The sequence below is a fragment of the Rutilus rutilus genome (assembly GCF_951802725.1).
Source record: "Rutilus rutilus genome assembly, chromosome: 9".
Classification (NCBI taxonomy): Eukaryota; Metazoa; Chordata; class Actinopteri; order Cypriniformes; family Leuciscidae; genus Rutilus; species Rutilus rutilus.
Genome location: NC_140223.1, coordinates 41,750,936 through 41,765,787, shown reverse-complemented (window position 1 = coordinate 41,765,787; position 14,852 = coordinate 41,750,936). Strand labels below are relative to the sequence as shown.

The 14,852-nt window shown below is 47.6% G+C and overlaps 2 protein-coding genes across 3 annotated transcripts in view; one reads left to right on the top strand and one right to left on the bottom strand.

The window, feature by feature from the left end:
* The first annotated feature begins 7,333 nt into the window (after positions 1-7,333).
* trim59 (tripartite motif containing 59) lies at positions 7,334-13,910 on the top strand. Its single transcript, XM_084419016.1, has 2 exons — positions 7,334-7,385; positions 11,416-13,910. The coding sequence occupies exon 2, from the start codon at positions 11,430-11,432 to the stop codon at positions 12,579-12,581; it is 1,152 nt and encodes a 383-aa protein (XP_084275142.1). The 5' UTR covers positions 7,334-7,385; positions 11,416-11,429; the 3' UTR covers positions 12,582-13,910.
* Positions 13,899-14,852, bottom strand: part of smc4 (structural maintenance of chromosomes 4) — a 33,283-nt gene continuing 32,329 nt past the window's right edge. For both annotated transcript variants that reach the window (XM_084419007.1, XM_084419008.1), the window contains exons 23-24: positions 14,624-14,807; positions 13,899-14,227 (exon numbers count right to left, since the gene is read on the bottom strand). In XM_084419007.1, coding sequence (XP_084275133.1) covers positions 14,069-14,227; positions 14,624-14,807 — 343 coding nt within the window. In that variant the 3' untranslated portion in view covers positions 13,899-14,068. The remainder of the gene's footprint in view (positions 14,228-14,623; positions 14,808-14,852) is intronic.

Sequence of the window (14,852 nt, the reverse complement as noted above, 5' to 3'; positions counted from 1 at the left end):
ACAGAGTTTCATGCCCCTGAGATGAAGGTAACACTTTTAAAAAATGAAGGAAAAGTCCATTGGGGTCATTTTGACCCCAAACAGCGATTAAGGGTTAAATAGCAGCTAGTCGAGCTAATAGCAGCTCGATTATAATATCCGTCTATGTAAGTTACGGTGAGCTGCACGAACGCGTTGGATTCCGATGTATTTTTGCAAACCCATGAGCATCCATAGTATTGCAACGTCCGTTATTTTTGATGGCTTGTTCGAGATGCATCGGAGCGGCGAGGACCGATCGGAGCTGCGGGAGTGTTTGGAGAGCATACGACTCCTTGTGCTTTTAGATCGCTATCGCAGTGCTTTGATGTCATGCGGCGATCGATCTGCGAGAAGCCGATGCATCTCGAACAAGCCTGGCGTGTTTGTGTTTGGCGCTACCGCACTAGCGGTTGCTGGGCAACATGAGACGTATACAGTGACGTAAGATCTGGCTCTGTTGTGGCTCTCTAGCCGGTGGAAAGGCAAACCGGTTCTTAGTAAGCTCGTCAGTCGAACCAACTCTGAACCAGCTTTGGCTCTGGCTCTGAACCAGCACCCGGTTCTTGTTGGTGGAAAAGGGGTATAAGAGCAAATTTCTCTCTCTCTCTCACTCACTCTCAAACACACACACACACACACTTTGAATATAGTGGTGGTTATCATCTAGTATAAATCACTTGTGTAAAAACAATGCATTACATTTGGAAATCCATACTGGAAATTGCAAACAAGTTCTGTAGAAACTGTCTATAGAATCAATACATATAGAATATATATGTTCCAACATATAGGTGTCCCAAATGATTCATTGATTAACCATTAAGATCAGTTGGATTAAATAATAGACAACTGGACGAGGAGAGATGCAAATCAAATGTTTGATAGTAAGAGCTTTATGAAAGGCAGTGTGAATTAAACGTTTATAAACAGATGAAACAGTTATTTTGTGTTGTGAAATGGATACTTTGTGATATTGTCTATTGTACTAACACAATTGAAAATGTGCTGAAATGTTTGAAAAAAGTACACTTCTGATGATCTGTTGTGATATTAGTTCTAAGAGTTTTGAAAATGTACACCTTACTTGTGAAAACAGTACCAAAGTATTGAACCCAGAGTACTCCCCCATAAAGCTAAAGAGCAGAGGACGGCGTCCGACGGGAGATCAAGACTCACGGCACCGGATGGGTAAGCCTCGCCGGCGGATGGAAAGCATAGATGTTCAACCTGTGAGTCCTCACGGCGTCCGACGGGAGATCAAGACTCACGGTGTTGTTTTGCCGATGAGGGTTTGATGGGCTTTTTTGATGTGGAACCGGTTGGTTCCGATGTAACTTTGGACGGACTTGAGATGTTTTTGGAACCAAGAGCGTGTTGGAGTCGTCTATAAAAAGAGGTTCAAAGGGAGATTTAGCTTGTGAGTTTCTGAATTGGATGTATGCAAGGACGGTTTGTTATGGTTGGACTGGAGACGAGAGATTGGTCTGTTTTGCTTTGCTTGATTAAGTATGAGATTGTTTCGCTGTCGAGTACTGATAGGTCTGAAATGGTTGGGTCGAATTTTGAGGTGATAGCGATCTCAGAGCATCTAAGAAAACCGAAAAAGGCTAAGATAAACATAGTGTCGAGTGTGCGGGTGGTATAGAGAGACTGGTAACCTGAACGCATTTTGTGAAAAGGTCTAGCGTTATGGGTTGTCTGGTGTCAGGGCGGGTGGGCTAGGATCATTGAATCCCTTTGATCAGAAGGGAGGTTTGTGAATTGTTTATCTCTGTGGAGGGGGCGCCGTAAATCACTTTGTGGAAAAATTGGAGGCCGCCCTTAACGCTGTTGAGATAGGAGATAAATGAGACTGAAAGGAGAGAGAAATTGGGAAACTGCATGTCACATGAAAAATGGAAAGCTTTGAAGCATCTCCATGCTGTCAAGTAGGATTGGATGGTTCTGGGGGAAACTGCTTGGAGGATGGTGTCGAGTGATGCGTCGAGAAGAGATCTTAACGGGTGGGTTATGGGAATATCAGTTCTGAATAGTGAGGTACTGGAGTTGGGAATTGATCCGCCTCTGGAGCCAGCATCCTGCATTTCTGAGAGGATCTGTGCGCGGATGTTTGGAGACACGGGAGGCGGTTCCATGGCGACGGCGCTGGACGGGACGGGCATCGGTGTTGCTGTGAAGAGAGAGTGTTGTGATTTAGATTGTAGGAGAGAGCTGGAAGAGAAATGAGCCGGGGCTGGGGCTCGGGTGCGGTGGCAGAAGGAGAAGGAATGGTCTTGGGGCTCGGGTGCGGTGTCAGGCGGAGAAGGAGTGGTCTTGGGGCTCGGGTGCGGTGTGAGGCGGAGAAGCAGTGGTCCTGGGGCTCGGGTGCGGTGTCAGGTGGAGAAGGAGTGGTCTTGGGGCTCGGGTGCGGTGTCAGGCGGAGAAGGAGTGGTCCTGGGGCTCGGGTGCGGTGTCAGGTGGAGAAGGAGTGGTCTTGGGGCTCGGGTGCGGTGTCAGGCGGAGAAGGAGTGGTCCTGGGGCTCGGGTGCGGTGTCAGGCGGAGAAGGAGTGGTCTTGGGGCTCGGGTGCGGTGGCAGAAGGAGAAGGAGTGGTCTTGGGGCTCGGGTGCGGTGTCAGGCGGAGAAGGAGTGGTCCTGGGGCTCGGGTGCGGTGTCAGGTGGAGAAGGAGTGGTCTTGGGGCTCGGGTGCGGTGTCAGGCGGAGAAGGAGTGGTCCTGGGGCTCGGGTGCGGTGTCAGGTGGAGAAGGAGTGGTCTTGGGGCTCGGGTGCGGTGTCAGGCGGAGAAGGAGTGGTCCTGGGGCTCGGGTGCGGTGTCAGGCGGAGAAGGAGTGGTCTTGGGGCTCGGGTGCGGTGGCAGAAGGAGAAGGAGTGGTCTTGGGGCTCGGGTGCGGTGTCAGGCGGAGAAGGAGTGGTCCTGGGGCTCGGGTGCGGTGTCAGGCGGAGAAGGAGTGGTCTTGGGGCTCGGGTGCGGTGGCAGAAGGAGAAGGAGTGGTCTTGGGGCTCGGGTGCGGTGTCAGGCAGAGAAGGAGTGGTCCTGGGGCTCGGGTGCGGTGTCAGGCGGAGAAGGAGTGGTCCTGGGGCTCGGGTGCGGTGTCAGGCGGAGAAGGAGTGGTCCTGGGGCTCGGGTGCGGTGTCAGGCGGAGAAGGAGTGGTCCTGGGGCTCGGGTGCGGTGTCAGGCGGTGAAGGAGTGGTCCTGGGGCTCGGGTGCGGTGTGAGGCGGAGAAGCAGTGGTCCTGGGGCTCGGGTGCGGTGTCAGGTGGAGAAGGAGTGGTCTTGGGGCTCGGGTGCGGTGTCAGGCGGAGAAGGAGTGGTCCTGGGGCTCGGGTGCGGTGTCAGGTGGAGAAGGAGTGGTCTTGGGGCTCGGGTGCGGTGTCAGGCGGAGAAGGAGTGGTCCTGGGGCTCGGGTGCGGTGTCAGGCGGAGAAGGAGTGGTCTTGGGGCTCGGGTGCGGTGGCAGAAGGAGAAGGAGTGGTCTTGGGGCTCGGGTGCGGTGTCAGGCGGAGAAGGAGTGGTCCTGGGGCTCGGGTGCGGTGTCAGGTGGAGAAGGAGTGGTCTTGGGGCTCGGGTGCGGTGTCAGGCGGAGAAGGAGTGGTCCTGGGGCTCGGGTGCGGTGTCAGGTGGAGAAGGAGTGGTCTTGGGGCTCGGGTGCGGTGGCAGGCGGAGAAGGAATGGTCTTGGGGCTCGGGTGCGGTGTCAGGCGGAGAAGGAGTGGTCCTGGGGCTCGGGTGCGGTGTCAGGCGGAGAAGGAGTGGTCCTGGGGCTCGGGTGCGGTGTCAGGCGGAGAAGGAGTGGTCCTGGGGCTCGGGTGCGGTGTCAGGCGGTGAAGGAGTGGTCCTGGGGCTCGGGTGCGGTGTGAGGCGGAGAAGCAGTGGTCCTGGGGCTCGGGTGCGGTGTCAGGTGGAGAAGGAGTGGTCTTGGGGCTCGGGTGCGGTGTCAGGCGGAGAAGGAGTGGTCCTGGGGCTCGGGTGCGGTGTCAGGTGGAGAAGGAGTGGTCTTGGGGCTCGGGTGCGGTGTCAGGCGGAGAAGGAGTGGTCCTGGGGCTCGGGTGCGGTGTCAGGCGGAGAAGGAGTGGTCTTGGGGCTCGGGTGCGGTGGCAGAAGGAGAAGGAGTGGTCTTGGGGCTCGGGTGCGGTGTCAGGCGGAGAAGGAGTGGTCCTGGGGCTCGGGTGCGGTGTCAGGCGGAGAAGGAGTGGTCCTGGGGCTCGGGTGCGGTGTCAGGCGGAGAAGGAGTGGTCCTGGGGCTCGGGTGCGGTGTCAGGCGGAGAAGGAGTGGTCCTGGGGCTCGGGTGCGGTGTCAGGCGGTGAAGGAGTGGTCCTGGGGCTCGGGTGCGGTGTGAGGCGGAGAAGCAGTGGTCCTGGGGCTCGGGTGCGGTGTCAGGCGGTGAAGGAGTGGTCCTGGGGCTCGGGTGCGGTGTCAGGCGGAGAAGGAGTGGTCCTGGGGCTCGGGTGTGGTGTCAGGCGGTGAAGGAGTGGTCCTGGGGCTCGGGTGCGGTGTCAGGCGGAGAAGGAGTGGTCCTGGGGCTCGGGTGCGGTGTCAGGCGGAGAAGGAGTGGTCCTGGGGCTCGGGTGCGATGTCAGGCGGAGAAGGAGTGGTCTTGGGGCTTGGGTGCGGTGTCAGGCGGTGAAGGAGTGGTCCTGGGGCTCGGGTGCGGTGTCAGGCGGTGCGGTGTCAGGCGGAGAAGGAGTGGTCTTGGGGCTCGGGTGCAGTGGCAGAAGGAGAAGGAATGGTCTTGGGGCTCGGGTGCGGTGTCAGGCGGAGAAGGAGTGGTCTTGGGGCTCGGGTGCGGTGTCAGGCGGAGAAGGAGTGGTCCTGGGGCTCGGGTGCGGTGTCAGGCGGAGAAGGAGTGGTCTTGGGGCTCGGGTGCGGTGTCAGGCGGAGAAGGAGTGGTCCTGGGGCTCGGGTGCGGTGTCAGGCGGAGAAGGAGTGGTCTTGGGGCTCGGGTGCGGTGTCAGGCGGAGAAGGAGTGGTCCTGGGGCTCGGGTGCGGTGTCAGGCGGAGAAGGAGTGGTCCTGGGGCTCGGGTGCGGTGTCAGGCGGAGAAGGAGTGGTCCTGGGGCTCGGGTGCGGTGTCAGGCGGAGAAGGAGTGGTCCTGGGGCTCGGGTGCGGTGTCAGGCGGAGAAGGAGTAGTCCTGGGGCCCGGGTGCGGTGTCAGGCGGAGAAGGAGTGGTCCTGGGGCTCGGGTGCGATGTCAGGCGGAAAAGGAGTGGTCCTGGGGCTCGGGTGCGGTGTCAGGCGGAGAAGGAGTGGTCCTGGGGCTCGGGTGCGGTGTCAGGCGGAGAAGGAGGGGTCCTGGTGCCGGCGGATCCGTGGGGAAGTTCGTTTCATCGTCGGATGAAGAGCTTTGGAGTTGCAACATGATAGCAAAACGGCGAGCCAAGATGCTGATAATCTGTCAATTAACGGAGGTAGGTCTGTTGTATATATACCTCTTATCGTTGATTAATTGAATGCTCTCCACCCGTGTTAACTGTTAATTATCTGAACGTGCTCCTCCCAAACTTTGTTAATAAAACATAATTTGGCGGATGTTAATTTCAAACAATGGAGGCAAATAAACACAAGAAGTGCTTAAAATACAAAGTTTCAGACATTGCTTAGAGTAGCATAAGCTATTGAGGGATTAGAGGTGAAAGCATAGGTTTTGTGTGATGAAGATGAGGTTAGGTGCTTACAGAAGAGATGAGGTTTTAGTTGTCTTTTGGGATTCTGCTTTCCAGATGAAGGTGGGAGCTCGTTCCACCAGCCAGGAACAGGGAATGAAAATGTTCTGGAGAAGGATTTGTGCCTCTCTGTGATATCCCGGGATGAACGTTGCTAGGCAATAGTGCCGGATACTATCAATAGCTAGGTAGGGGTGTAACGGTACACAAAACTGAGGGTTCGGTACATACCTCGGTTTTGAAATCACAGTTCGGTGGGAGAAAACGCCTTTTTATTTTTATTAAACAGTAGTTTACTGATCGTGTGTCTCCGTCTTTGAATGAAATTATAATTAAAAGTTTCTTAAAGGGACAATGATCTCTGCTTATGCTGTAAACTATATAGGGGGCCCTTACTTGCACATTACTATAATATTAAAGGTTAACAACAGAGCCCATATAAGTCTAAGTTCAGTTGCTATTTATTTTTAGATATAATAATCAACACTCAAATATCACATTGTATGCAAACATGTAAACTGCACATATAAGGCAGGCTTTGAGTGAACTTGACTTAATTTAACTCAAGACATCACTAATAGGTTAAGTAAAATATAATGAATATATAGACTAATATTGTACATGTATTTAGCAAAAGCGTTGATTTCTCTGGCGAACAAGCTGTGGACACTGGACGATTTGCCTGAGGTAAATGCTACGTGACATTATTTACAAGATGTTTTATTGACGTCTGCAGTTTAAACACTGATTGAGCACACGAGATACATTTCAGTAAGTTGGTTCGTATCTTTCAACATACCTTCATATTTTCATTCGTGTTTATTCTGTAACTAGTAGTGAAGAGGAAAAGATGATCGTGAACGCGCTTGAACTGGCGAATGTGATCTGTCGCGCCACGTCAGAGAGCAAAAAAAAAAAAAAACGCAAATTTTTGTTTGAATTTCGTGATAAAATGGCCATAATTTGAAAGATGACACTTTGTTTCTTATCGAAAGTAAAAAAAACGCAGAGCTTATTTCAATTATTGGTGGCTACGCTGTATTCGTAGTGTACACATAAGATACGAGACCAAAAGATAAAATGTATTTTGCATTAGCATGAAGCTGCAGTTTCACTGTCCATCAATCACACCGTAACAAAAAAAATGTTTTTGTTTCTTCTTACACTTGAAAGGCGATTTTCACGTTTTCAAAGCTTCTCTTAAGTATGCAAATTAAATTTACGAATGCAACCTTATAGCCTTCACTTTCACTAATCCTTGTTTCTAAACAAGGTAAGAAAGTAGACTAGTTCTAGACGCAAAAATGTTTTAAGGATAAACCCCCGAAGATTCCGGAAGTCTGAATAATTGAAAATAATGGACGTTTTTGTTTTTTCAAAGACCCAGTCAGTTATTCCTTATATTTTAGAATTAGTAAAGCTGTGATGTCGAGTTTGGCCAGAGGGCGTATTATTATACAGCAAGGATTAACTATACCTGATTAATGTTTCATCTCTCTCTCTCTCTCACACACACACACTTAAAACGGACTGCGGGATTCAATAGCAACTTTCCACCAATCACGTTTCTCGTCTCAAGACGCAACATGCGTCGCATTCAAGACGTGTTGAATCAAGAGATGTGATTGGTGGAAACTGGAAAGTAGTGAGGACGCGCATGCGCGTGTCGTGTTTTTATTTCGGTGGGCTCGTGCTGTATATGACGGTCAGTTATTAGCACTTATTTCTGTTTTAATAGACATACAAATGTTTCTACATTTTGAGAGTCCTAATATGTGTATGCTAAATAGCGCGCTGAAGGTGTTTGAAGAACTTTTGCTAGTTTTTGTTTCAAATGTCACGTTATTTTCAACATCAAACATCGTACCCGTGTTAAATTAAGTTATGCATAGAGTTCTGATATGTAACTGTATTGATGTTTTGCTTGTATTAAGCGGTGTACGACTTCCGGTTGTATCACGTTCTCAACACAGCTGTGCAGGGCATACCGGGGCAAGTTGTCACTTTGCACTGCAGTTGATCATGATCTCGAGTTGATGTAAAACAAACAAATATACATTTCCACCGTTATTGTGCTTTATAAACATGCAGTAACTCACTGATGTAAGAAGACATTTTATATTCTTCAATTATGGATACTTTATGTAGACTTTGACACTGAACTCTCTTGAAACAATATTCACACTCACTAATTAAATTAGTTTAACATTTTGGACATTGATGCGTCATTTCCTCCACCTCTCACGTCACCCTTCATTCTGTGAGGGAAATGACAGGAATAAAATATCTGATAGTGATAGTGTTAAAAAATAAAGTATAAAAATCTTTTTTTTTTTTAATAAACAAGACTCTTTGGCCAGGATAAGGTATTTAAATGGCTGAAAAAGACTCAATACAAAATTTATGTGACCGTTTAAAAACCAACAAAAAAGGAAAATCTTGTTAAAGGAATATTCATCAAAAAATATGTAAATTCAGTCATCAATCACTCTCATGTAGTTCCAGACCCATATGACTTTCATTAATCTTCAAGACACAAATGAAGGTATTAATGAAGCCTGAGCTTGCGTTGACCATACTTTAGCATTAAGCCGCTCACCTCATATGGATTACTTTCACCATCCCTTCATGAACCTGTCAAGGATTCGAGTGAATGAACTTTCAATGGAGGGACAGAAATCTCTCAGGATTCATTAAAACATGTTTGCGCTTCGAAGATGAACAGAAGTCTTATTCAGAGCTCGACATCACGCCTTTCATGTGCTTGTCCTAGGAGAAGTAAATCAGTCATCACTTGTCCGAGTAAAACATTTGCTTATCCAGAGAAAATGTTGATTTTTTTTTTCTTTGTGTTGTAAATGTAATTTATTCTGAAGCAATGTTCTCATCAGTGTTCAGTCAGCTTTCATAGATTTAAATCTACAAATTATAATGATATCTTAACCTTTATAAAGGCCATTTTTCCCTAATCATTTTAAATATATGCTTCAAATTTATGCTAAATTTAATTAGAATAATAAGACACTATAGGGCTGTTACCAATGTTGGAAAGAATGATACTTTTAAACACAAAACTAAACCGCCAGTAGGTGGCGACAGATGACCATCTTAACGAGTGAGTCATTGAATCATTATTCAAACGATTCATTCAAACAGGTGATTCATTCAAGAGTGAGGCAGTTGTTTATGAATGGGTCGTTGAATCTTTGACTCAACCGATTCGTTCAAAACGGTGAATGGCTCAGTAATGAAACACGGTGTTGCTGTGAGATGCGTGATGGTTCTGCTGTGATCTTTGTTCGGAACTATTTTCGCTGCTGAAATAGAACAAAAAGAGTCAATATTGCGTCTAAAATGTAAGTGACTTAAAATTAGTGTTGCTGTTTGAGCATAAACAACATCTGCAAAGTTACGCCACTCAAAGTTCAGAGCAAAGGGAGATATATTTTCTTTTACAGAAATCGCTTTTTAAGGACTACAACAAACGGCTGGTAGAGACTACAATGACCTTTTGCACGGGTTAGTGACATCACTGACCCTAAAATTTACATAAACCCCGCCCATGGGAACAGGATTTATAGATTATCATGACAGAATATGCTAATCAATGACTAGAAGATAACTACACATCAGCTACATAAATTCACCAACCATTCAGAAATGTGCTGTTGCTTCTACATGTTGTCACTTCTTCTCGAGTCTCTCCATCATTGTCTGACTCCGGTTTGAACACAAAAGGCTTAAAGTTTTTTTAAATGTTCAGTGCGTGCGAGGTAATCGGAGCTGCTAACACACACACACGCACGCTCTTGAAGCTCCGCCCCCTGTGCAGGGAGCAGCAGCTCATTTGCATTTAAAGGGACACAAAAACAGCTGGGCCCGTATGTATAAAACTTCTAAGAAATGCTCTTAAGAATAGTCTTAAGCTTTGACTTAAGTGTCAGAAAATACTTAGTAAAGAGTAGGACTTTTCTAAGAGTAGGAGACTTTTATAAAGCAGCTAAACGCAACTTTCAGTAAAGTATAAGACTGATTCTTAAGTGCTGACTGAAGTGGGACTTAAGTGTTGTAAACTAAGGACTACAATGATGTCAACCCAAAATGGCCGCCCTCAACCACTGAATCAGCCAATAGTGAGCCTGGCCCTGCAAGGATGAGGTCACTGCAGCATGACACCAATCATTTAATCTAATTATAATAAAATAATTTTAATTAAGACACTGAAGCTTTAATATTTAACTTTATTTAAAAAAATGCTTTGCAGTGCATTGTGCAAAATTATCACAAATTAGTATTTATGCTGTGGAAACCCTTTTCTATTGGTGCGTGTCTCCTCATTTACAGTTGGAGCAATTATGCAAACATGAGTTCCATCAATGGATCCAACAACTCAGGAAAGCCCGAAATACTCAATAAAGTGGCTTTATTTTACTGCGAGATTTGAAGATCAATTGGAAAGTCAAAGAACTGCCACATAGTATTGGCCAAAAGTGAGGCCAAGGAAAATTGACAGACTCACCCTTTATTCAAATAGTATTAAAAATATGTTAAAGATTTTGTACGTGTATTGTGTAGTTGTGCTTGGAGTCAATTGTTTATTTGTGATAACACAGTGAAACGTCAAACTGTACAGACATAATTTTTAGCCAAGGCAGGCAAACAAATGAACAAGAGAGGACAATGAAATATTAATAACTGACTATGTTGCAGACAATGTATGAAAACCTGTAGCTGTAGTTTGCCATTTTTTCATCAATATTATTGATCTGCCTTGATTGACACCATTGTCACTGAACTGAGCTGAACAATGACATCACTGTTTTCTCAGAGCGGCTGTATAATGAACTAAATAGATAACTAATGATCTTTTACAATGGAAATGAATCATCATTGAACTTACTTAAGCTGTACAATGGCACTATGTTCTTATAGAGCTGCTGTACAGCCCAAACTAACTTTGTTGCATTATTTTCCTGTTATCACTGTAAAGCATAAGCAAACTTGTAGGGTCATAAAAAACAATAAAAAAAACTCTGCACATCACTTTTAGCCACTAATGTGTTTGGGCTTGGTCAGTGCCACAATAGTGCTATTAAGAGCCTGCTTACTGTGGAATGATGAGCTCAAGTCATCATCGGGTGTACTGCTGCTTTTTTCCAGTCAGCAACAATGTAATTATTTCTTTCCTTTCATTTCATTGCTATAAAATCAACTCCTGTAACTCCAATACATCATATTTTCATTGAAAAGTGCGAGGCCTCCTCCTCTCTGCTGCCATCTTGTTACTCCTAACTAGGTTAGGAGACCTCTTCAGCTCTCTTAAATAATTTAGGAGCTGAGACCTAGTCTTGACACTTAGGAACCTTTATGAATCACACTTATTCTTAAGTCTAGGAATAAAAGTAAAATGACGTCATTCTTAGAATTTTGACAGACTTGAGACAAAAATTTTACTCTGAGTGGCTTTATACATACGGCCCCTGGTTTTTGCTCACCCTCAAAAAGTTAATTTTAACGTGCTATAATAAATGATCTGTGGGGTATTTTGAGCAAAAATTTCACATACACACTATGGGGACATCAGAAAACATCTTGTGAAAGGTCATTATAGGACCCCTTTAAAGAAAATCAAGCGTTAACTGACAGTTCAACAGCCAAACGTACAGATAAACATGACACAGATGAAACCTGAGGACCAACACATGCACTAATGCCGCTTCCCCATCCCTCCGCAGGAGCCGCCGCCGTCATGGAGGATCTGGAGGAGGATCTGACGTGTTCGGTGTGCTACGGCCTCTTCACAGACCCGCGGGTCTTGCCCTGCTCACACACCTTCTGCAAGAGCTGTCTGGAGAGCGTGATGCAGGCGTCCGTGGAGGTGTCCGTCTGGCGTCCGCTGCGCCTGCCGCTCAAGTGCCCGAGCTGCCGCAGCGTGGCGGAGCTGCCCACCAACGGCCTGGACGCGCTACCCACCAACGTGTGCCTAAGCGCCATCGTGGAGAAGTACCAGCGGCCCCGCTCACCCGCGTGCCCCGAACACCCTCCGCAGCCGCTCAACGTCTACTGCGTCCAGGACCGGCAGCTCATCTGCGGCGTCTGCCTCACCGTCGGCCGGCACCGAGGACACGCCATCGACGACCTCCAGACGGCGTACGCGAGGGAGCGCGCGGGACAGGCCCGGCTGATGGAGCGACTGAGCGGCGAGCGCTGGGAGGACGTCTGCGCGCTCGCACAGCGCCTACAGCTGGAGAAGCAGCGGAGCGAGGCGCTAATCCAGGACGACCGCGAGTTCACAGCCCAGTTCTTCCAGAACCTGGACCTCATCTTGGCTCAGAAGAGGGACGAGTTCCTGCAGGCTCTGGAGCGGGCGAGCGTTCGGCTGGCGTGCGCGTACGACCCGCTCATCGAGCAGCTGAAGCGGCTTCAGGAGGAGCACGGCGCGGTGATGGCGCTTAGCTCCGGCGTGGAGCGCGAGGAGAGTCCGCTGGTGTATCTGGAGGCGGTGTGTGAGCTGAGGGAGCGAGTGGAGGCTCTGATCCGGACGCCGCTGCCGGAGATCCCCAGTGTCCCGCTGACGCCGCGGGCCGAGCCCTTCCTCCAGGAGCACTGGTGTGGCCTGAGTGTCAGAGGACTGGGCGATGGGCCTGTCCCGGAGATCTGCGGTCAGGCTCCGGCCGCGGGTCGAGCTCAGCGCCGGCGTCTCCGCTCGTCTCCATCGGCTGCGGTCCTGATGATGATTGTGATGCTGCTGCTCACAGGCCTGTGTGTTCATCACTGCGCTCTCCGTCACGCTGAAGAACCGCTCCTCTTCTGTCCCATACACAACACCATCATGACACTACACACTTTAGGAGGAAACATCTACCAGCATCTGCTCAGCTTTCTCAACACACTGGTTTGACCTTACAAACCATTTGCACACATTTGTTTTGCTCATTTCATTTTGTTGTATACATACCTGAACATGCAGTAGATCAAAAGAACAGAGCCTCTGCTTTTAAACAAAACATTGTGGGTTTCATTAAAAAAAAAGCAACATTTTGAGCAAAAAATCTGAGAAAATCATGTTTTTGTCAAAGACTACATGTGGATCAGATTCAGAGATGATGAAAACACAGAGTCCATCAACACCTCAAAGCTTCAGTCCTGAGTCGACATTTCATTCAGTAACATTAGGCAGTATGTTCAGTAACAACAGATTTATATGTTGATTTATGTTTGATGTTCACATTATTTTACACACGAATATGATATCACATGTTTCTGCTTCTCCTGTGTTGTGATCAGGAGATGCTGTCCTCTTTCATTAGATGTGTAATAGCGCCCCCTACTGTGTAACAGAGGAAACTCGGATACCCAGAAAATTCAGTCCACGGAGGGGAAAGAGGGGTCACAGCATTGCTTATGTCTTCACTTGTTCTTTGAGGCTCCAATTTTTAACAAAGTTTAAAAAAGTATCACTTAATAAATTAGTTATGGATGTTTTGAAAACCACTATAAACATAAATCCAATATTTATAGACAAAGTATTCTGGAAGAGTTTACAGTTCAGCTTTGCGATGTAGCAGCAGTAACCGGCAGTCACAGGAGCGATGAGCTGAAGCTAGCGTGTGGAGCTAGTCAGACGCAAACATCTTCCAGTGACGCATCACAATGTGGAGGAAGTGCAAATATTCACTCATCAACAAATGGTGTTTTTGAAGTCTTGAACTTCTTTTCTAGTGCAATGACCTCTCAGAAGATCAGGGCAATCCTGATTCCTCATGGCACGACCCCTTTGACACCAGCTGCTCAGACAGCTAATGTGCTGTACCGTTTTCCAGTCTGCTGTAACCATGCAGCACACATAAACTACATTACCCATGATGCATCAGACGGCACTGCATGGACCTCACTGACTACATGAGCACAATGAGATGCCGGAATACATCTTTCAACATATTTGGGACCTACTTTTCATCCTACTTTTATGAACCGTTTGTACATTCCTAATTTTTCCATTCAATCTTTGCTTTTAGTACTAATTGTCACCTAAAGAAATACGAATATGAACGTTGACCCCTTTGATCGCTCAGATTATGTTCAGTGGTTTCAGTGCTGAAGATGAATAAAACTCTTCTGTACTGAGAGGTTTCTTCTGGTTATTTAAGACAGGAAGTGTCACAAAACCATCAAGTGCTCATTGTGTTGCGGAAAAGACGTACACGTGTCACAGAACTCAAAGCAGTAAATTTAATGTTTATTAAAACATCCACCTGCAGTGCAGTGAGAACATGATAACATTGCATGTTACACGGACTATACTAGAGTAAAAAGTCACTGTATGTAAAAGGGGTTAAAAGGAGAGAGCAGAAAGATGAGGGATAGACCTGTGAGAGGAGCGATCTCTCAGGCCGTCTCGATCTCGCGCAGGACGATGGTCTTGGGGTTGATGGCCACGTTCTTGGTGGTGTTGTGTGTCTTATAGATGCCAATGAGACGGTCGGCCATCTCAAACATGTTGTTCCTCAGGGAGATGATGATGAACTGAGCATTCTTGGTTTGTTCCTGAAACGATGTGGGAAAGACGACAGTTACAACCGGTCAGTTTTTATCTCCAGTGTAACTGATGGTGATTTTCCTGAACAATCAGTGATTCTGTTGCATTCATTTTCTGCATATTATTGATGAGTGCGCACTTTTTTCAGGCTTGCACTGAATTTAGTTTTTAGGATGACGCTGAATGCTACACGGCTAATGAAAGGATGCGGACGATATTGTCACTGCAACTGCTTTATAATGTTTTTAGCCCTGCAGTAAATACACTAGCAGAAACCAGTCAAAGTCTTCTAGTAGTGTTTCATTTAAACTGGTACATCTCCCACCCACTGAAATCCCTCTCAGATGTGTTGAGTGAACATCATGCTCGTGCTATAAGACAGTGTGTGTGGTGAGTGCACATACGTATATGTAGCAGGCCACGATGGAGACGTTCTTGAAGTCGAGGGCGGCGTCGATCTCGTCCATGAAGTAGAGCGGCGTGGGCTTGAAGTGGTGCAGGGCGAACACCAGCGCCAGAGAGCTGAGCGTCTTCTCTCCTCCCGACAGGTTGTAGATCTTCTTCCAGCTCTTCTTAGGAGGACGCACACTAGGAGCACACAGGACAACAGCAGAGCCGTCAACACGTCGCTCA

Coding starts and splice junctions, on each gene's coding strand:
- trim59 (XM_084419016.1), top strand. CDS start 11,430: ATGGAGGATCTGGAGGAGGATCTGACGTGTTCGGTGTGCTACGGCCTC.